This window comes from Ovis aries, chromosome 15 (assembly GCF_016772045.2).
Source record: "Ovis aries strain OAR_USU_Benz2616 breed Rambouillet chromosome 15, ARS-UI_Ramb_v3.0, whole genome shotgun sequence".
In the NCBI taxonomy this organism is placed as follows: Eukaryota; Metazoa; Chordata; class Mammalia; order Artiodactyla; family Bovidae; genus Ovis; species Ovis aries.
In genome coordinates, this window is record NC_056068.1 from 7885030 (window position 1) to 7908684 (window position 23655).

Genomic DNA, 23655 nt, shown 5'->3' on the forward strand with positions numbered 1-23655 from the left:
GCATCTCTAATCAAAAGCATTGAAGGGCATTTCCAATAAAGATGCACTTAAAAAAAAAAAAAAAAAGCCTATGTCACTAATCAATACCATATCCCGACTGCAAGTATAAGAATTTAACTAAAGTCATTACAAAAGGCTATTAAGTTATTTCTTACACTTGTGCTATTGAAAGGCTGTCCTCTCAGAGCCACTTGATGGCAAGTGTCAAATGATATCTTGGGGAATGTCAAATCATGGAAGATGGATTTTTGAGTGAGAAGTATGAGATAGAATAAACTATACCCACACAAGTTCTAAAACGAGTGTTTTCAAACTTTTCTTCATTATTTTGCCTTTTTTTATCCCAGACCTTCTCTGAAACAATAAGTAAGGCAATCAAAACCCACAATAGGACTTCACTCATGAATAAAGAATTCCCTTCTTGCCCCAACATGAGAGACACTGCTGAGGGCAGAAATATAGATCCTTGAAACACTATGAGCTAGTAGGCCAATCTCCATCTCCAAGGCTTATGAAATACGGTACCATATTCCTCAGCCACTGTTTCTTGGTTTTCTCCCTTTATTCTGTCATCATATTAAATCTCAACATCCTGCTCATAAAATATCCAAATGCCAAAGCTCAGCCTTAATTTCTAAGGACTTTCTCCTTACTCAGCTCCACCTTAAGTTTGTCACTATGCACACTAGTGCCATGGCCAAGTTCACTGTTTCAACTCCCTCTCTTGATCATAGCTTCCTTGTCTCTCCTGTGATCCTAGTGTAGCCTTCAACACAATTAAGCCACCATGCTTGCCCTCTCTGCTTCCTAAGGTTGTCAGTATCCTCCTGCCTCAATCATCACTGTCCTCATATCATTATATATATACGAACCCACAGCCCTGTAATCCAACACCATGTCTTCTGGGCCAACCACCCCCTGAACCCCTGACTTCCCAACTATTCTTACAACTCACAACCCAGGGCTCTGGATACTGTTAGAAACATCTTTGAAAACATGGTTGTTAATCTTTCCTGGACATATGCATGATGTCTAGCTTCAGCATCTCTTTATCCCTAGGCAGGAGTCCCTTTCCTCTTGTAGAAACTGCTCCTGGCTGTTCTAAACTATTTCTACTGACTCCTCTCTCAGCAGATGACCATTTCTTCCTAACAGTATTATCCATCTGTCCAACCAACCAACTTACTGTCCAAAGTTGTGTTTTAGTCAATCCTCCTTTTTGTCCCAGCACAGCAGAGCTTTTCCCCTGATGTTTGCAGGCCTCCCCTCAGTGCAATAAGAACATTCTCTTGGCTCATTTTCCTCTTGCAAGCTACAATACACTTTCACATATTCTTTATACATTTTCTAAAATTATAGCCCATGCTAGTTGACTTGAGGTAGGAGACAGATGGGCCTCCAAGCTAAGAAGCTGGAGTCTGTCCCCTGTGGACAGACACTCCAAATAAGCAGGAGCTCGAGAGGAGCTGAGCCCTGCCCAGATAAGAGATAAAAAACCACATATTCTTCATTCTCAAAGTCAAGAAGACTTTCCTGAGCACGTACACACAGAAAGGCTCCTTGGAGGTCAGAGAGGGGGCGTCACCTCACAGTAAGTGATGTCGACCTAGCCTTACGCTGCTTCGCAAGACTCCATCCTGGCTGAGAGACGTGTGCGCACGTGGGAAGATCTGAGGTACACTAAACGCGGACTCAGGACCACGCAGAGCAAGATGACTGGTCAAAAACAAAGTGTCCCCAGCTACCACGAGGCCATGGCTCTGTCTCTGAGCCCAACGGTGTATCTAACCATACATACTCTTTTTCTAATAAACACTTTGTTCACTACTTTCTATCTCTGTGTGGAAATTCCTCTCTACACAGCTGACAGGCCAGGGCCTTGTCACTAGTGCCTAGTGGTCTAGTGGCTAGGATTCAGCTCTCACTTCTGTGACCCAACCTCAATCTCCAGTGGTAACCAAAACCGTGCTTCAAGCTGCCACAGGCGGAGGCCACTCAAGATCAAACTCATGACTCTCCTCAACTATCTGCACAAGATTTGACTTGCTCAACGCAGAACCCCAACTAACACAGGAGTTAGGGGCACAGTGGAATATCCATGTGTAACTGATGGTTGGCCCTCTTCCTCCATGGATTCAGCCAACAGTGAATCATACAGAACTGCAGTATCTAATACTGAAGAAAATCTGTGCATACCTGGACCCAGGCAGTTCCATCCCATGCTGTCCAAGGGTCAACTATATTTTCCTGGCTCCATGTAATTTCCAACTTTTTTTTCACGTCTCCTTAACCATTCTTTACAACTTCCATCATCAGCTCGTGATCTGAGCCATAAGTGCACATACTACCCACATCTCTCCATGGTACCTGAACTTCTATTGTGAAGCTCAGAAAATCAGAGTGAAGATTATACTTAAAGCACTTGAAAGTGTCAAGTCACCTCCACAGACTGAGCCAGAGAGGGTCAGTCTCCCACAATGACTGATCTCTACCTAGATTATACTGCATGCTGTCTCTCTGATGGGACTAGACCTAAGGTAGGAGGATGTTCCTGATAAAATATGGTCACCCCTCCTCCACAACATTTCTTCCTCGATAGTATCTCCCCCACGTAGCCACCAGATTAATTTCTTATAAATCCCACATTGATCCTCTCGTTCTATCAAAAAAGTCTAGCAATTTTCCCACAGACTATAACAAACAACTCAAACACTCAAAGGCAGGGCTGGCTCAGTCTCTGTGGGGTCTCTGGGTGCTGGTGTGCACAAGGTTTTGTTTGAGCACTCCAAGTGTCTCTGGTGGGTATGGGGTTTGATTCTAAATGTGATTTCGCCCCTCCTACCATCCTGATCAATGAAGCAAAAGCTAGAATCCAACAAGACTGTTGACGCTTGGCTGGATGAAGCATATGCTAGAATCAAGATTGCCGGGAGAAATATCAATAACCGCAAATATGCAGATGACACCACCCTTATGGCAGAAGAATGAAAGAGCCTCTTGATGAAAGTGAAAGAGGAGAGTGAAAAAGCTGGCTTAAAACTTAACATTCAGAAAACTAAGATCATGGCATCTGGTCCCATCATCTCATGGCAAATGGAGAAAAAGTGCAAACAGTGACAGATTTTCTTTTCCTGGGCTCCAAAATCACTGTGGATGGTGACTGCAGACATGAAATTAAAAGACACTTGTTCCTTGGAAGAAAAGTTATGACCAATCTAGACAGCATATTAGAAAGTAGAGACATTACTTTGCCAACAAAGGTCTGTCTAGTCAAAGCTATGGTTTTTCCAGTAGTCATGTATGGATGTGAGAGTTGGGCCATAAAGAAACCTGAGCACCAAAGAACTGATGCTTTTGAATTGTGGTGTTGGAGTAGACTCTCGAAAGTCCCTTGGACTGCAAGGAGATCAAACCAGTCAATCCTAAAGGAAATCTGTCCTGAATATTCATTGGAAGGACTGATGCTGAAGATAAAGCTCCAATACTTTGGACACATGATGGCAAGAACTGACTCATTTGAAAGACCCTGACTCTGGGAAAGATTGAAGGCGGGAGGAGAAGGGGACAACAGAGGATGAGATGGTTGGATGGCATCACTGACTCAGTGGACATGAGTTTGAGCAGGCTCTGGGAGTTGGTGATGGACAGGGAGGCCTGGCGTGCTGCAGTCCATGGGGTCGCAACAAGTAGGACACGACTGAGTGACTGGACTGGTAACAAACAATAAAACTTCTTAGCCCAGCTCTTAAACCCTACATATGCCACAAACTACCAACCAATCTTCTACTACTACCTTCTAAGAACCTTCTGCCTTATTCTACAAATGTACGCAGTACTCTCTCACCCTGTGGCCCTTGCTCAGGGTCACTTACATAACTACCATGCCCTAGTTGTATGATCTCCCTCAACTCAGACAATGCTCTCTAGAAGTCAGGGCCACCTTAAGGACACTCTTCTCAAACTGCACTTCCTCATCAGTGGGCAAAATGACACCAAACTGTGCTGGTTTCCCAGCACATTGAATTCACAGTCTGACCATATTATGTATGTGAATCTCAACAAGGTGGTGAGGCCACCAATATCGAAGATGATGTTTTAAATAAGTCTGTAATCCTCACTGTAACTGACAACCAACATCTTTATCTCCATCAACACTTATTCATTATGTGCCAGGTACTTTGACAAAGCTTTACAATGATCCTGTGGACTACATATTACTAATTTTCCCATACACAAATGGGCAGCCTGGTTCATTGACAGGGGCCTACCAGAACTTTGAACACAATGCGTAGAAACCATCTTTGTGATTTGTATTCTTAATACATTTATATTAGTGATAAATGTATTCCTAATAACTATGCTCTGATACTGTTTATTAATTAATCTGTCAAAGTAGAAAGTTTTCCCACTCTTCCCAGTCAAGCACAATCTTCCGAGCCTTCAAGACCCAATTCAAATGTCACCTTTTCAGAAAGTCTCCTGATAACACCCTGGCAAAGTTAGTTGCTTCTTCTGAGAACTATCTTTAATGCTTGTAATGTGTCTTCACTACAACCCTAAGGTTATTTAGCAGACTGCTCAGTTAGAATGGGTTTCTTATTGGCAGTTTGTTCAATACTTTTAATTTCCAGAACCATTAAATGGAAAGTAAAATGAATGAAATTTATATCTGCTGGCCAAATACAACAAAAAGAAATGGTACATCTTATTAGCAATATTTGATCATCATACCTACAACTCTTTTCTGTAATATTCAGTACGTGTATCATATTATAAAATGAGTTATGGCTGAGTGTAATTCAGAAAGCCTGTTCTTCTTTTCAATATGTCCAAACAAAGCTTTATTCTTAAGAAATGGGGAAGAGACTTACCAGTCTTCTCCTTTCTTCTTCTACTGCGATAAGTAGTCTTGCGAATTCTTTTAGTGACTGAGCTATTTAAAAGATAAATTAAAAAAAAAAAAAGGCATTAACCTCTTTACATTGCCAGTATCTAACTGCACAGGAATAAACATTACAATAAAGATACTCATAAATTTGTATATATTCTGTGGTTTTATGTTTCTATAAGCACAAGACAGTATATACAATGGATTTCAATGACTAAAAGTTATAGATAAGAAATGGCTACAAACTGAAGCTTAGCACATATCAAGTATAATATTTTTTCTTCATAAGCACTAGGGGAATATAGTTTATAAATTTAATAAATCAAATGTACACATTATCAAACAAAAGTATAATATTGGAATCACTTCTAAATAAAATTTTTACAAATTATTTTTTACAAATAAATAAATTTTAATAAATTATTTGTAAAAATAATGCATCATCTATAAGAAGCAATAAATCCAGTTCTATTTGGATGTATTATACGTCGTGAAAGTGAGTAAAAGCCACTCGGTCGTGTCTGACTCTTTGCGACTCCATGGACTATACAGTCCACGGAATTCTCCAGGCCAGAATACTGGAATGGGTAGCCTTTCCCTTCTCCAGGAGATCTTCCCAACCCAAGGATCAAACCCAGGTCTCCCGTATTGTAGGCGGATCCTTTACCAACTGAGCTTTTAGGGAAGCTCATTGTACTTAGTAGCAGCTAGTAATGCAAAGTCTTCCAATGACTTCTTTCTAGAAGCTCAACACATATAAATACTTAGAAATGGATTCTGTATTCTGTCTCGCTGTATTACTCTCATATCCAAGGTACTTTAGACCTTCAGTATTCGGAGTGGTCAGAGGATGACCAGCATCAGTACTTTGGGAGCTTGTTAGAGATACAGACGCTCAGACCTCATCCCAGAATCTGCATTTTAAAAGGATCCCCAGGTGATCCCTTTATACATTAAAGTTGAGAAACATTATTTTAGAAAACTATCTGAAACTGTATTGCTGTCGTTTGCAAAGTATTCAGAAACTATGGAAGGACAAAGAAATTTAAAAAGTGATAACAGCATATACTTTAAAAACGCACAGTGCTGTGAAAGATGAATTCATCCACATTACCATGAATTATTAAGTAAAGTCAGAATGTTTGGAGTACAAAACTAACAAAAGAAATAGTGAATACAAATTTTTTTTTGATTTAAGCTAGATCCTTCCCATCTATGTCTTTATTCTTTAGGCTCCCACCTCTTTCTTCATCCACACTAATAGTGAAAATACCGTGAGACCAGAAGTTTAGTAATTCTGGCATAAAGTCTACAATAAAGGCAGGTGAGTACTGATAATAAATCAAGAGTCTCATCAACAAAACTTATCGAATGCTTATAAGAATGCTTTCTATTCAAGAATTTAAAATTACAAACTTGGATTTTTTTCTTTCTCTCTTCTCAGAATTACTAGGTTTACATTAACTAAACTGGTTTGAAATGCTACCCCTATGATAACTTCATACTGTATTTTATTCAGTTACCAAGACAGATTAATCTGATAAACACATGAATGGCCTTAGAATTAAGTGTAACTTTTTTAAGTGTTTAGAAAATGTGATTTTAATTTCTGTAAAAATAGCTTTAAATATTATAATACAATACAACCCAGTTTTGACAACAATAAGCTGAAGAGAAAAACATTTTATTAATACAAATAGATGATTTTAACTGGTGTGTGCAATAACATATTATATTTTTGTAACTTCAGTAAAAAACAAAAAGTATCCAAACACCATCTGGCAACTATCTACTGCCAACTGAAGATCTGTCGAAGAATCTGGAAAAACAAGCCCCATGAAAGTTTGGATGGTGAAAGGTAATGTTATTATGCCTACAGAGAAAGAAGCCAAGAGACACTGGAGACAGCAGGCACTCCTGAGGTGAGAGGACAAGAGAAGATATAAAGAGTGGTTAAGTCTGAAAAGGACTTTTAACCCCATATTTTTAACTCAATGTCTCCCAAACTTTTTAATAAGTATCAAAAAAATACAAAAACAAAGATCCTTACCCTCATATGCTTCTTTTTATCAAAAGCTATTGGGTTAACACACTATTGAAACATGGGAACAAAACAAGAGCAAAGGATATGAATTCTAGCAAAAAAAGCCAGATGAATTCTCAGGACAATACAAAGCTATTCCAGAACAATAGTGCCAAACTTCCAGAGGCTTTTGTCTACACCGGAGCAACAGGTTAGAAGCTCCAGGAAAGATCTCCAGAGAAAGAAAACAAAGAACTGATCAATATCCTGACACATCTAAATACAATGAGAAGAAATTTACATTCCTTTAAAAAAAAGAAAGAAAGAAAACTCAAAGGCAATTATAGTCAGAGGTCAAAAATGTTCAGGGGGAAACATTCTGGAAAGCTCCAAAGCTTGAATTTGCTACATGCAATGGCACCCCACTCCAGTACTCTTGCCTGGGAAATCCCATGGACGGAGGAGCCTGATAGGCTGCAGTCCATGGGGTCACTAAGAGTGGGACATGACTGAGTGACTTCACTTTCACTTTTCACTTTCACGCATTGGAGAAGGAAATGGCAACCCACTCCAGTGTTCTTGCCTGGAGAATCCCAGGGACGGTGGAGCCTGGTGGGCTGCCGTCTATGGGGTCACACAGAGTCGGACACGACTGAAGCGACTCAGCAGCAGCAGCAGCAAATATTTACACAGCATTTACACTGTATTAGGCAGTATAAGGAACATACAGATGATTTAATATAGTATGGGATGGTATGCACAGGTTATATGCAAATACTATAAGATTTTACATAAAGGACTTGAGCAGTCAGGGAGTCTGGAATCTGGGGGTACCGGAACCAATCCCCTCCAAATATCAAGGAGCAACTGTATTGACTCTCGGGAAAGCAAAGTGATACAGCTAACACTATCAAAATAGTTCAAATAACAGAGTTGTGAGTAATGTGTACTAACTCACTGAAATATAAACACTGACAGAGTCATTAAGAACAGGATACCACAAAAACTGGTTAAAACCAACTAACTCCAAGAAGGCGGAAGATTTAGCTTTCAGGAGACCCTGTGCCTCATTATACATGCACTGTAGTGAATTAGCATGCTAAGTGACACAACCACAGGTGCCATGACAGTTCTGAAGCCAAAAGGCGAGCAGTGGCCCAATTCCTGGAAAGCTCCACGCCCTTCCCCAAACAGTTAGAGTAATCCTGCCCCTTGTTAGCCTACGAAATTACCCAGCTTTATAAAACTAACCACTCCACATTTTGGGTCAATCTTGCCTTCTGAAACAGACCACATTCCGCCTGTGGAGTGTGCATCTCTCAAAGTAAATGTGCTTTCACTTAATCAAGGCTTGCTCTTGAAATTTTTCCTGATGGAAGCCAAGGACCCTCACTGGGCAGCCCGTCCCAAGGACCTGTCCAAGACCTGGGGCATGACCATCTTCCAGCACCCCATTCTCCTGCAATAGTCCTTCTGCGGAATTAGTGGCAGGGACTGGTAGAAATGGAGATTGCTATTTTTGTTAAGCTAAAAATAAATCTGTAATTTCTCAAACAAAATTGCATATAAAAATGCCTTACTTTCCTACTAGCCAACACCACAAGAGGGCACAGACCATGTATTATTAATTTTCTCAAAGGGTTAAACAAATATCTAGCACACCGAAGCGTATCAGCAGGTACTTTTGAAACACATGAGACAATAACTTAATGTTAGACTGGCAGGGGTACACCGTGTGTGTATTAGTCGCTCAGTCGTGTCCAACTCTATGAACCCCATCGACTGTGGCCACCAGGCTCCTCTATCCATAGGATTCCCCAGGCAAGGATACTGGAGTGGATCGCCATGCTGGCTTCCAGGAGATCTTCCCAACCCGGGGACTGAATCCAAGGCTCCTGCATTGCAGGCAGACTCTTCATGAGCTGAGCCACCAGTGATATACCAGAAACTCCCAATTGGTCAACCCAGAAAACGTTCACCATTCCATATAGCATGCCCTACTAGTCCTGGGGTGTATTTCAGGATGATGAACTCAGAAGTCCAAAGGCTTCCCCAAGGTAACTACTACTCAAAAATTGTGGAGTTGTCTTAAATCAGATTTTGGTTACAAGAATCTGCCCTCAGTGCAGAAGATCTGGGTTCAAGTCTTGCCTGGAGAATTCCATGGAGAGAGGAGCCTGGCGAGCTCCAGTTCATGGGGTCACAAGGAGTCAGACATCACTGAGTGACTCACACACACAGACACACACACACACACACACACACACACACACACACACTGAAACTCAAGTTCTCGGTTTCCTGATACATTTCTACATCCAAACTTAATGATGCCGTTTTATACTTTATTTGAGTGGTTTTCTGGTCTGCTTCCCTTATAAATACTATTTATAGACTCAGTGCAATAACAGTGGATTATAATGAGAAAGTCGGAAGAGAAATCTTAACTTGCAAAAGCACACACATGTTTGGCTCCTCACAACAAAAACTACTCGCCTTCCAGCAGTTTTCTGTGTCTGCCTCAATTTGACAATAACTTCTGCTCCCTCTTTTTTTTCAGTTGATTTTTTCAGGGAAATGACTTCATAAAAATTAAACTAAGATTTTTCTCTTTAAAGATTATAGTCCTAGTTCTATAAAATCAAACTGTTTCTTGGTCCAAATGAAGCTTTCAGGTTCACCTTTTGCTCTGTAAGACAGTGAACAGCCCAGGAATACTAAATATTAGTAATTTATTTCATGAATTAGGGGCAGTGGCCAACTAATTTTTAAATGTTTTCCCTAAATCTTTAGATTTATAATGCTGAAGTATCACATTAGCAGTTTACTAAGCACAATATACCACAGAATAAAAACAGGAATTAACAATCCTATAAGGCAAGAATAAAACAATTCAAAGTATTATCATGTAAATTGGGTTTTAGGAGAAGGGGCTAATGGATAGCCACTCACTTGCCTGCCCCATTCTTAAAGTCGAACAGGTACCTCTGACACAAATCAGGCAGATCCAAGCTGCCCAGTGTACCCCAGCAACAATCTAGAGATCAGAAGCCAGTTATTAGAATCTCCAACGCATGGGACCCACAAATGCCTTAAGCAATCATGAAAACACACCTTCTCCACCAGGCCCTGGGCACAACACATGTACAAAATGACTCTTCCAACACTCATCACAGGGTCTTATACAAAATGGCTACTGATTTTGTAACTGCTTGAGCCACTGTTTTCTAAAATTTTGCTTAAGCAAAATCTGAAAATATTTTTTATTACACGCAAATTTCTGATACCCAAATACTTTCTCTTATACTAAATTACTTGTGATGCTCCATATTTTCTTAATTTAATATCCGCATAAATAAAAAACACTGCATTATCTGATTTAGGAGGTTCAAACTAACACTCAGTATAACAGCAAGTCCTGTGATGCAGTGGTAAAGAATCTGCTTGCCAACGCAGAAGACTCAAGAGACTTGGATTCAGTCACTGGGTTGGGAAGATCCTCTGAAGGAAATGCAACCCACTCCAGTATTCTCGCCTGGGAAATTCCATGGTGAGAGGAGCCTGGCAGGCTACGGTCCATGGGGTAGCAAAGAGTCAGACGCAACTGACCAACTGAGCACACACACCTGCAATTATAGGTTCTGACCATACCGAGGTGGTATGACAGGAGTTTGATTTAGTGAGAGTAATATTCCAAAAACAATACTTAATACACAGTGGGCTTTCGATAGATGGATTTAAGGAAACATTCCCACCAGCTATTTTCTCTGTAAGGAGAAACATACCAACTTATTCTAGGCTTCATAAAATATTATGAAAAGAATAGGCCAGAGACTGAAAAATTATGTTAGCTATTCACATTCTTGCCACCTGCATGAAGTTTTCCTGGCTGTATTCACCAGTAATAATCTTTCCCCTTCCTGACCATCTGGACTATGAGATTACTGGAAAGCAATCAAAATACAGCTTTATATATAAAATTTAACTTTCAAAAAATTACTGAGGTCAACAACACTGCTATAGGTTTCCTTTTTATCTCTACAATGTGATATTGAAAAAACACTTTTGGAACAAAAGAAATCTATTACTCAGATGCATTTATGGCAGTCCCAGGAGCATAAACATTCACAAAGATAACAGCTGAATTATACCTAGATGGTGAAGAAGTGTGATAATGGCTTCTATATTTACTAATACCGTAAATTCTGAAACATTTATGAAGTATCTAAAATACCTATTTCCTCACATTCTTTTCAAGACGCTTAAATTCATCCTACTCTTTTCAACTGTGGAAAATCTGTTCAGAGTCTGAAAGTAAGAATGAGCGAGAATAAAGAAAATTAGTCCTTGTTCATTGTTGATATAAACTCTACTACCTTAAAAACTAAGCATTATATTCTATTAAATATTTCAACAACTTAACAGGTTGGGCCTTACAGATTTCACAACCGGAAGAAATGAAGAATATCTCTCCTGCATCTAATCAACATTTATATTATAGTCAGACAATGATGTGCTAAGTATTTCTCCTAGGAGCCTTTCCTCAAACCTAAGCAACATAAACATATACTCAAAAACAACAACAACTACAAAAAAAAAAACAACAACAAACAACAGATCACAAATTCAGTGACATACAGAATTATGTCCACAACACATTTTTCTCACTTTATTAGAATGAGCAAATCACTTATGAAGTTCAGATATGCTGATGAATAGAGGGAACTGGGTTAGCAGTAGGACTTAGACTTGGATAAACCAAAAGGAAAACATGAAAACCTGTAAAAGTCTATAAAGTCAGACTGAACCAATGCAACCACATTTTGTAATCCAGATGATGCCCTTGACTTTTATATTCAGGTGTGAGTGGGTTCTGTCAAGCTTTTTCTCTGGGACTGACTTTTCATGAAAAATAGTAGCAAGGCAGCATAAAACATCAGTACTGAACTGAGGTTGTGAGCCAAAGCTGGGGAATCCATCATATCCTTCTGGGCCACATGGAGAAAAATTAGAGCAGAATCAACCTAGATAGCCGAGGGACCCCAGCACTACACAAGCATGCAATGATCTAACAGGGTATCACATCAGCAGTTCACAGCTGGAACTCCCACTGAGGGAGTTTTCACTGTTTAAACACTAAAAAGATCAAAGGTAGCATACTGGCTGAAGTATCCAATAGAAAGTTTTCTTGGTTCAGGAACAATTTAACCCATAACCAGAGCAGGCAGCATGGTCAGTCTGTGGTATGTCTGAATAATAAATACTGTGTCTGCAAAACGAACAGAGTGATATAAAAAATGACAATTCTCCCAACCAGATATTGTAAGTTTTTGGTAACAATTAATATCCCTACTGATGGGCTGTCCACTCTGTCTGCAATACTGGCATTATTTGCAACCACAAACTCTAGCTATTCTTTTCTGAAAGCCGCACATCAAATAAGATTTTTCCACTCCATTTGTGGCTTCAAGCTCCATGGATGCCTAGTTGCAAAGTCAATAAATTGCTTCCCAAACCAACAGAAAAAAAGTCACAGGCCCACTGTGGAATTCAGGCAGGTCACAATAATAAACACCACTACTCAGAGCAACTGATCTTTTTTCAAGCGCTTCACAGGGCTGTGGAATCCAAGGTCTCACAAGCACATTTAGTTCTCTTTGAGGTAATTGAACTGGGTTATCCACAATGTCCCCAGGTTACTGTTTTCTTTAATTGCCAAATACATCAAAAAGCAAGATTAACCTTGAAAACAAGCCCCTTTAAATTAATTTAAACATGCATATAAATTCTTTTATCAATATACCCTACCAATGCGTCCTTCTGTAGCATTGAATTCAAGTGAATTAGGCTTCAGTAAATATGAGATGTATCAAGTTAGAAGAGCATCAGTTCAGATCAGTCGCTCAGTCGTGTCTGACTCTTTGCAACCCCATGAATCGCAGCACGCCAGGCCTCCTTGTCCATCACCATCTCCCGGAGTTCACTCAAACTCACATCCATCAAGTCAGTGATGTCATCCAGCCATCTCATCCTCTGTTGTCCCCTTCTCCTCCTGCCCTCAATCCCTCCCAGCATCCGTCTTTTCCAATGAGTCAAGTCTTCGCATGAGGTGGCCAGAGTACTGGAGTTTCAGCTTTAGCATCAGTCCTTCCAAAGAAGACCCAGGGCTGATCTCCTTTAGAATGGACTGGTTGGATCTCCTTGCACTCCAAGGGACTCTCAAGAGTTTTCTCCAACACCACAGTTCAAAAGCATCAGTTCTTCAAGGCTCACCTTTCTTCACAGTCCAACTCTTGCATCCATACATGACCACTGGAAAAACCATAGCCTTGACTAGACAGATATTTGTTGGCAAAGTAATGTCTCTGTTTTTGAATATGCTATCTAGGTTGGTCATAACTTTTCTTCCAAGGAGTAAGCGTCTTTTAATTTCATGGCTGCAATCACCATCTGCAGTGATTTTGGAGCCCAAAAAAATAAAGTCTGACACTGTTTCTACTGTTTCCCATCTATTTCCCATGAAGTCATGGGACCAGATGCCATGATCTTCATTTTCTGAGTGTTGAGCTTTAAGTCAACTTTTTCACTCTCCTCTTTCACTTTCATCAAGAGGCTTTTAGTTCCTCTTCACTTTCTGCCATAAGGGTGGTGTCATCTGCATATCTGAGGTTATTGATATTTCTCCCAGCAATCTTGATTCCAGCTTCTGCTTCTTCCAGCCCAGTGTTTCTCATGATGTACTCTGCATAGAAGTTAAATAAGCAGGATGACAATATACAGCCTTGACGTCCTCCTTTTCCTATTTGGAACCAGTCTATTGTTCCATGTCCAGTTCTAACTGTTGCTTTCTGACCTGCATACAGATTTCTCAAGAGGCAGGTCAGGTGGTCTGGTATTACCATCTCTCTCAGAATTTTCCAGTTTATTGTGATCCACACAGTCAAAGGCTTTGGCATAGTATAAAGCAGAAATAGATGTTTTTCTGGAACTCTCTTGCTTTTTCCATGATCCAGTGGATGATGGCAATTTGATCTCTGGTTCCTCTGCCTTTTCTAAAATCAGCTTGAACATCTGGAAGCCTGGCTTGGAGAATTTTGAGCATTACTTTACTAGTGTGTGAGATGAGTGCAATTGTGCGGTAGTTTGAGCATTCTTTGGCATTGCCTTTCTTTGGGATTGGAATGAAAACTGACCTTTTCCAGTCCTGTGGCCACTGCTGACTTTTCCAAATTTGCTGGCATATTGAGGGCAGCACTTTCACAGCATCATCTTTCAGGATTTGAAACAGCTCAACTGGAATTCCATCACCTCCACTAGCTTTGTTCGTAGTGATGCTTTCTAAGGCCCACTTGACTTCACATTCCAGGATGTCTGGCTCTAGGTGAGTGATCACACCATCATGATTATCTGGGTCATGAAGTGCTTTTTTGTACAGTTCTTCTGTGTATTCTTGCCACCTCTTAATATCTTCTGCTTCATAGTAGATATTATTTTAGTAATAAGAAATTACTATCACTGCATAATTTTCTAATTAAGTATTAAAGAATAGGAAGAAATACAGAGCCTGCAAATGAAAACAGTTATAAAATTAAACTTTTATCTAGTTGACAAGGGACTCTGCACAGAGTTAGGAGCTGCCTTGTCTCTGCCTCTTCACTTGCTCCATTCTTCCATCAACTGAGCTATCAGCCATCTGGGCAGTACTCGGATGCCAATGCAGATGCCAAACAGGCTCAAGGGCAGAATCCTCACTTTGGAATCCACTGGCTTAATATCAAGTGATTGCTTCCTGCCTTCTCTTGTTCCTGTTGATCCTCTAAGAGTACTCAGATTTTTGCAGGGGTTATAACCCATAATACAGTCTCCTTTTAAATTCCCGACTCCTGATCCTAGCGCCTCCGTCCACACTTGGCTTCACACATTCCTCGGGTCCCCAGGCACTAACCTCTGGTAGACTTTGATTGATCAATATGGGTCACAGCATTAACTGCCACTGCACCTTTGGGCTGAGATTCAAAACTTGTGGCCAAACTGTTAACCTTTCACTCTTTTCTGGTCTAACCAGATATGCAGTCTGGCTTCTCTTTTCCTCACTGGTTTAACAACTAGACTGAAAAGAACTGTATTTCCTGTAAACCAGGGGCTTCACCCACAAACGAAAGCTACTGCTGCTACTACTATTACAGATTGTTAAGATGATGACTAAAATACAGGAGAATTATGATGCCAAGATGAAAGTCACAGTGGATGCACAGGAATAATTCTAGACTACAGGTCTAGTGATTTTCCTTCATACAGTCTCTCTGAACAGGAACAGGACTTTTTAGTAAGATCTGCTTTAAAACTGTCAAACTACCAGGAGCTTGAGAATTCTAATATTTTCTCTCTATACAGATAGATAGATGATGTAGATATATAGACAGGGTTTGTTATTTCATTTATTTCATATAACAAGATATAAAGTAACTAACATTTAGATATAAAGCAAATAATAATTAGATATAAAGTAAATAATAATTCACATAAGCCCAAGTTTTGGCAAATAAATACATACAAATACAGAAAGGCAGCCTTTCACTTTTACACAATTCCAAAATTTGATTCCAGCTGCTTTCTCTCACAACTTCATCACACTGCTCATTTCTTCAAATTAATTTCATCTGATTCCTAGTTAAGATTTTTTTTTTTAAACTAGAGATTTTCTGTTGATACAGTAAACATTGTTGTGCATAACATGGTCTGTACATCACATATATTCATTTAGTTTTCTTTCCAGGCACACATGTTAGTTAAAAAACGAAAAACTGTGCAATTCTGATGTTACTTTGTTTTAGCTCTTGTTTTGTGGTGTTTGACCTGTTTCCCAAAGCCAAAACAACTCCCGATTCAGAAAGCATTTTCCTAAGATGTAGACCACTCCCATTTTGGAGCACCTCTTCTGAGAGGTAGAGATGCTACATAAACTGGGTCATTGAATGGAGCTAATGACGGGCAGAGCTGAACTCAATGATATGAGGTACGGAAGTAAGCATTATCTTCATTTTGCACACGAGGAAAGGGGCAATCAGCTGGCGTAGTTTGCCCGATGATATCACAGTTAGTAAGTGGAGAAGCAAGTATTCAGTTCTGACTGTTTGATTCCAAAGTCTGTTCTCCTTCAGCAAATCATTATTGCCAAAGGAGGTAACTGGATAAAAGGTAGTGCCAGCCTACTACCCAGCTATATTACAGGAAATAACAGGCTTATCATCTCTAAAGGCAAACAGAGCCAGAGCTATTTGGGCTCAGAGGATAATCAGGCGCCAAGTATCCTGGCTTAAAGGGAACAGTCAGTAACTTGCTGCTGACAAACAAGCACTTACACCAAGTACCCCCTCCACTAAAATCCTTACTGCCCTCAGGAACTGACCTTCTAACACTCGTTCACATTCCACAAAGCCTCAGGCACCCCATCCTCCTCCTCTGCACCCAAACCTTCTGCCACCACCTACTGAAGCTTCAGACATCTGCGTCCTCGTCCAGTATGCAACCTCCCTCTTCCACAACCTCTTAACCCCCAATGACCTTCTCGCTTCTGTCATTTACACACCCACAAGAACACGAAGAGGTCAAGCAATCTAACCCCTCTGCTTCCTGGCAGTCTTTTTCTTCAACTCTAGTTTACTCCTAATCTTATTTCCCACAGTGGCTATCTAAGAAGAATGTTCTCCTTTCTCAAGAACCCAGCCCAAACTTCCCTCTCTCACACCAGATGGCCTGGCCTCCTGCTTCTCTGATCAACACTGTCTCCATTCATTCTCCTCAACTTGCCTGTCTCAGAGGAGGGGCCCTCTTCCTCTCGAAAGTTTACAGCTCTCCATCAAGCCTCCGGTCTCACCCATTTCCATCTCCAGCTATACTTTTCTGTCTCCCTATCTCTGATTTCCCCACCATCACCCTTCTCTCCTCACAAGCTATTTTTCCTTCTCCTAGTCCCAAACCGACTCCAGTTGAAGCCCATTCTCACGAAGGAGAAAGAGCTGGAAGACAGGGCTGGGGAAACAGGAGACTGGGTACCCACACCAGCATGGTGCATGGCTATTTCATCCTCAAAACACCCTAGGAGGCACTCACAACTAAAACTCCCAGATCTTTTACAGCCATTCTCCTGTTTTTTGAATATTAAGCTGACATATCCAGGTTAAATAGTATGCAAGGTCACGGAGCAAATGACTTGCAGAGCTGAACTTTAAATTCAGATTAGCTCACCTGAAACTTACACAATGTCCCTCTACTCGAGGCAAAGTCCTACAACACCACCTCACTGTTCTAAATTTAACAAATCCAATTATACATCCTCGGAATTTCCATTAGGAATTTTGTCTGAATCTCAAAACTTAATTTGTACCAAAACTTAACTCAAACTCTGCTCCACCCCCAGGAACACTTAGTTCAGTTCAGTCGCTCAGTCGTGTCCAACTCTGCGACCCCATGAATCGCAGCACGCCAGGCCTCCCTGTCCATCACCAACTCCCGGAGTTCACTCAGACTCACGTCCGTCGAGTCCGTGATGCCATCCAGCCATCTCATCCTGGGTTGTCCCCTTCTCCTCCTGCCCCCAATCCCTCTCAGCATCAGAGTCTTTTTCAGTGAGTTAACTCTTCGTATGAGGGGGCCAAAGTACTGGAGCTTCAGCTTTAGCATCATTCCTTCCAAAGAAATCCTAGGGTTGATCTCCTTCAGAATGGACTGGTTGGATCTCCTTGCACTCCAAGGGACTCTCAAGAGTCTTCTCCAACACCATAGTTCAAACACATTAATTCTTCAGCGCTCGGCCTTCTTCACAGTCCAAATCTCACATCCATGCATGACCAGAGGAAAAACCATAGCCTTGACTAGATGGACCTTAGTCGGCAAAATAATGTCTCTGCTTTTGAATATACTATCTAGGTTGGTCATAACTTTTCTTCCAAGGAGTAAGCATCTTTTAACTTCATGGCTACAATCACCATCTGCAGTGATTTTGGAGCCCCCCAAAATAAAGTCTGACACTGTTTCTACTGTGTCCCCATCTATCTCCCATGAAGTGATGGGACCAGATGCCATGATCTTCATTTTCTGAATGTTGAGCTTTAAGCCAACTTTTTCACTCTCCTCTTTCACTTTCATCAAGAGGCTTTTTAGCTCCTCTTCACTTTCTGTCATAAGGGTGGTGTCATCTGCATGTCTGAGGTTATTGATATTTCCCCCCAGCAATCTTGATTCCAGCTTGTGTTTCTTCCAGTCCAGCTTTTCTCAGGATGTACTCTGCATATAAGTTAAATAAGCAGGATGACAATCTACAGCCTTGACGTACTCCTCTTCCTATTTGGAAGCAGTCTGTTGTTCAATGTCCACTTCTAACTGTTGCTTCCTGACCTGCATACAGATTTCTCAAGAGGCAGGTTAGGTGGTCTGGTATTCCCATCTCTTTCAGAACTTTCCACAGTTTATTGTGATCCACACAGTAAAAGGCTTTGGCATAGTCAATAAAGCAGAAATAGATGTTTTTCTGGAACACTCTTGCTTTTTCCATGATCCAGCAGATGTTGGTAATTTGATCTCTGGTTCCTCTGCCTTTTCTAAAACCAGCTTACACATCAGGGAGTTCACGGTTCATGTATTGCTGAAGCCTGCCTTGGAGAATTTTGAGCATTACTTTACTAGCATGTGAGATGAGTGCAATTGTGCGGTAGTTTGAGCATTCTTTGGCATTGCCTTTCTTTGGGATTGGAATGAAAACTGACCTTTTCCAGTCCTGTGGCCACTGCTGAGTTTTCCAAATTTGCTGGCATATTGAGGGCAGCACTTTCACAGCATCATCTTTCAGGATTTGAAACAGCTCAACTGGAATTCCATCACCTCCACTAGCTTTGTTCATAGTGATGCTTTCTAAGGCCCACTTGACTTCACATTCCAAGAGCCAAGATGTCTGGCTCTAGATTAGTGATCACATCATCATGATTATCTGGGTCATGAAGATCTTTTTTGTACAGTTCTTCTGTGTATTCTTGCCACCTCTTCTTAATATATTCTGCTTCTGTTAGGTCCAGACCATTTCTGTCCTTTTTCAAGCCCATCTTTGCATGAAATGTTCCTTTGGTATCTCCGATTTTCTTGAAGAGATCTCTAGTCTTTCCCATTCTGCTCTTTCCCTCTATTTCTTTGCACTGATTGCTGAAGAAGGCTTTCTTATCTCTTCTTGCTATTCTTTGGAACTCTGCATTCAGATGCTTATAGCTTTCCTTTTCTCCTTTGCTTTTTGCCTCTCTTCTTTTCACAGCTATTTGTAGGGCCTCCCCAGACAGCCATTTTGCTTTTTTGCATTTCTTTTCCATGGCGATGGTCTTGATCCCTGTCTCCTGTACGATGTCACGAACCTCATTCCATAGTTCATCAGGCACTCTATCTATCAGATCTAGGCCCTTAAATCTATTTCTCACTTCCACTGTATAATCATAAGGGATTTGATTTAGGTCATATCTGAATGGTCTAGCGATTTTCCCTACTTTCTTCAGGAACACTGGCCACATATAAATATATAAATGGACACAACTCCCCCGTAATTCCAGTGATGGGTTATCCTCAGTCCTTCCTGCCACACATTCCGTCACCAAAGGCTGCTGCTCTCTCTCGTCTATGCTTCCCCAAACCCACGTAAGGGAACCACTTCCTCTCTGCAGTGCTACTGCAACAGCCTAGTTACTGGTTTCCTAGCTCCTACAGCTCCAACTCACCATATGCACTAGTGGTCAGAATAAACTTCCTAAAGTGCGCCTTTGATTATGTCATTTTCCAACTCAAAAGCTGATTGAGTGAATCAGGTCCAAAGTGCTGAGGCTTCAAATGATTTGAGGCTTCCATGACACAGCCATACCAAGTACCTTTCCAATTATATTACCCTGAGATGTCACTACTTCTAATTTCTAACTTAGGACTTTGAAACTACTAACATTCCTACAGTATCCCACTTCCATGTCTTTCCTTTAATACACATATCCTAAACTGTCCCTTACCTAGACATTAGGACTCAGTTCAAATATCACCTTCTTTCCGAGCATCTTCTGATGTCCCTTTGTCCAGCTCTGGGGATCTCACAGCATTTCTGTTACTATTATACCTAAAGCACTCAGCACATTCTCTTGAGTATTACACTGATTTTATCACAAAGCTATTTTTAGACCCCCTTCTATTTTCTAAGCTTAATAAGGATATAGGAAGATCCTATTCATGTTTGTATGTACCAGAGAAGGTTCTTCGCATTCAGAAATATTTTTAGTAGGGAATTTTAAAGAATCCAACATCTATATGAACACAAACTAAGTCACATCTTACATGTGATTTTAATTTGTAAAGCTGATTGTGTTTTTCATACCCAAGAAATCTGCACAGCATCTACACTAGCCCATGAACACTGTCTCTCATTCTAAAATAGATAGGCAGTTAGATAGATATTTTGCCTGCATAAACCAAAACTTTTCTTAGGTTTTGAAGGAAAATGGAGCAGCAAATGACCAGGTTTCCCCACAAACACATGGCTTCTATGGCCCCAGTGGCTCCAATGGCAAAATGCTGAATGCTGGTCATCAGGGGTCTGGTGACCCATGGAGCACACCTCTGGAACAGACTTCTTCCCAGTTTTAGTACATTCCCCAGCTGTGCCTCCCTCCCTCGGTATAAAGCACACATATATTGTTTAGAGTAGTGGTTTCCACAGGCTATGTAAAACACTAAGTATCTCCATAAAATGAAAGGCTGCTGAACTCTCAGCCCAGGGGATTCTACCCAGTTCACATCTGGGGGTGGAGCTCAAGAATCAACATTTTAAGGCTCCCCATAGGTGACTCTGATGGTAGGCAGCTGACAATTGTTGACTTTGGTGGGCTGGGGGAGGAAGGCATGCTTTGGGTGAGGAATTAAAGCAGTATATACATATGTATGTGTGTGTGTAATTTTTTAAACTGAGGTTTGTAACACTGTCCTTGAGGGCAGATCTGTACTTTCAACGGCAGAAGTGGACTCATAGCCTCACTGTTCTGGAGGACACACACACTTTGTCTGAGTCCTAAGACTCGGGAAGGCCCCAGACCTCCTCTCCCTACAGCCCTCCAACCATGGCTCAGCACCCATCCTGAATTCTCCCAATGACTGGGAGATTACTCCGGATTAGCCCTTGTCCCAGCCACATATTGCTTGATAACTATCCAGGGTGAGCTTTTCTTTCCTTTAGAGGCCTGTTATTTAACTGCTTTCTTGCCTTCTTCCTCCCTCAACCCAAATTTGTGTCATTGCTCCTTGTTGTCCCTGCCTTTTGTCAGTGAGTTTTCCATTAGTCTCTGAGTGCCCATGCCCTGCCTTCTAAATCACTTATTTCAGATAGAGTCTTCAGGACTCTTGCTTGTCTGGTCCAAACCTCTTATGTCAGAACTAAACTGTAACTTTTATGATTTCATTCACATTTAGAAAGGTTCTCTCTTGGTCTATTAAAAAATGCTGATGAAGGCAATTTCTGACTCAACTCTGAACTGGCCAAGACTTCCGTGCTATAATTTATCACATATACACAGTCCAGAATTAACCTCTTATAAAGGCAGCTTCAATCAAGCCTGAAATGTCTCCTGAGAACATGCAAACTAAACTTGAGACTATGTGGCTAAGCCCTCTGTGATATTCTCTGGAAACCAATCCTTGTACTCTGGTTAGGAAGGCACCTTTATGTCTTTTGCACCAATTGGTTCAAATCTATAAACAGGTTAATGCTCACATGGTCATACAAATTTTATCAATCACACAGGGAATGGAGGGTAAAATGAGACTCACTTTATAGGCAGTTTACAGTAAAATCACTATATTAAAATTAGGTACCTGTATATTAAAAATACTGAAGAAAACTTTTAAGCAATCTCCTTTCTTTTTTTTAATCTCCACAGCACTTATGGTCAAACTCAATATATGATAAAGTTACATATTTTATCATCTAACTCCTCCAACAAACGGCAAACCCATTAGGGTGGGGATGTTTTCTTTTTCTCTTTTGCACATTGATGGGTCTCCAGTGCCCAAACAGTGTCTAACAAATCACTCGTGCTTTACTGAACGGATGGAGAAGTAAACTAACAGTCAAAGTGCATTACCTAGGAGCCAGGCAATCAAATTTCTAATACTTGTGTGACTTTATAAAATCATTTCGCCTAAGTCAACATGAAAAGATCCTGATGCTGGGAAAGACTGAGGGCAGGAGGAGAAGGGGAGGACAGAAGATGAGATGGTTGGATGGCATCAGCGACTCAACGGACATGGGTTTGGGTGGACTCCAGGAGTTGCTGATGGACAGGGAGGCCTGGTGTGCTGTGGTTCATGGGGTCGCAAAGAGTCGGACACGACTGAGTGACTGAACTGAACTGAAATCAACATGACAGATTTAGCTCTCATATTCTCCAAAGTCTTTTTCTACTCTAACATACTAAGCTTGGGATTCTAAGAAACGAAGCTAACATTTCTGTTAGAAGTAGTGTTTTCTGAAAATTAAAAAAAAAAAAAAAAGGTAATAAAAATAGCTTGTGCAACTTCCCACTCTCACATGTACATAAAGAAAGTACAAGAATCATCCTAGAACTAAAGAAATGAAGCTCCCAAATAGAAAAATATAAACTACTCCACACTAAGAAGATAATTGTGACACAATATTGTCTTCAAAAGCTGTTTTCAAAGTGGATATAGAATTTACACAGTGGATAAACTCTATTAAACAAAGCAGAAATTTAACTGACAAAAGAGCAAATTATGCACCTACCATACACATGGGCCATGGCTTACCTTTCTGATACCTGATATTTACCGACATGCAATAAAACATATTTTTGTTATTATGCAAAGAATTATGATGAAAATTTCATCAAGAATATGCCTTCCTTCAGACTTAAAAGTATAAACTAATCGTATGATTCCAAGGTCATTTTACCAAGGCCATTTTATTCATACTTAAAATAAAAGAAATATACTCCAAAGGTGGTTCTGTGATTCCGTGCAAGTGCATTAAAACACACCAACCAAGTATTCACATTGTTAAGGTCTAAAGCCAAGCTTCCCATGCCCTATCTTTGTTATCGAGTCCAAAGGCACTCTGCTTGCTGCAAGACAGGCCAATAAACTGGAAACAAAGTAATGGGGCAAGGGATAATGACTTTATTTAGAAAGTCAGCAGACCGACAAGATGGTAGACTGGGATCAAAAAGTGATCTTATCCGGGTTGGGATGCCAGTATCTTTTACAGAAAAGAGAGGGAAGGAGGTAAGGAAGAAAAGTAAAAAGGGCGTTAATTGTGCAAATATCTCCTGGAATAGGCAGACTTGGAATAGGGATGTGTTAAGCTCTTCTTTCTCACAGCCTTTCAGCAGCGGACAGGGCCAAGCTAGTTCCCTGAACACAGGCACTTCACCATTCAGGCAGAGGGGCATGGTTCCCCGAGGCTGAACATTGTGTATCAGTTCAGTTCAGTCGCTCAATCGTGTGCGACTCCTTGCAACCCCATGAATCGCAGCACGCCAGGCTTCCCTGTCCATCACCAACTCCAGAGTTCACTCAGACTCACATCCATCGAGTCCATGATGCCATCCAGCCATATCATCCTCTGTCGTCCCCTTCTCCTCCTGCCCCCAACCCCTCCCAGCATCAGTCTTTTCCAATGAGTCAACTCTTCGCATGAGGTGGCCAAAGTACTGGAGTT

The 23655-nt window shown here is 40.8% G+C and overlaps 1 protein-coding gene across 1 annotated transcript in view; it reads right to left on the minus strand.

Moving 5' to 3' along the window:
- The window catches only part of ARHGAP42 (Rho GTPase activating protein 42), a 335206-nt gene that overhangs the window by 210666 nt on the left and 100885 nt on the right, over positions 1–23655 (minus strand). The window contains exon 3 of the mRNA XM_004015979.6: positions 4872–4933. Within this exon, the coding sequence (XP_004016028.2) occupies positions 4872–4933 (62 nt within the window). The remainder of the gene's footprint in view (positions 1–4871; positions 4934–23655) is intronic.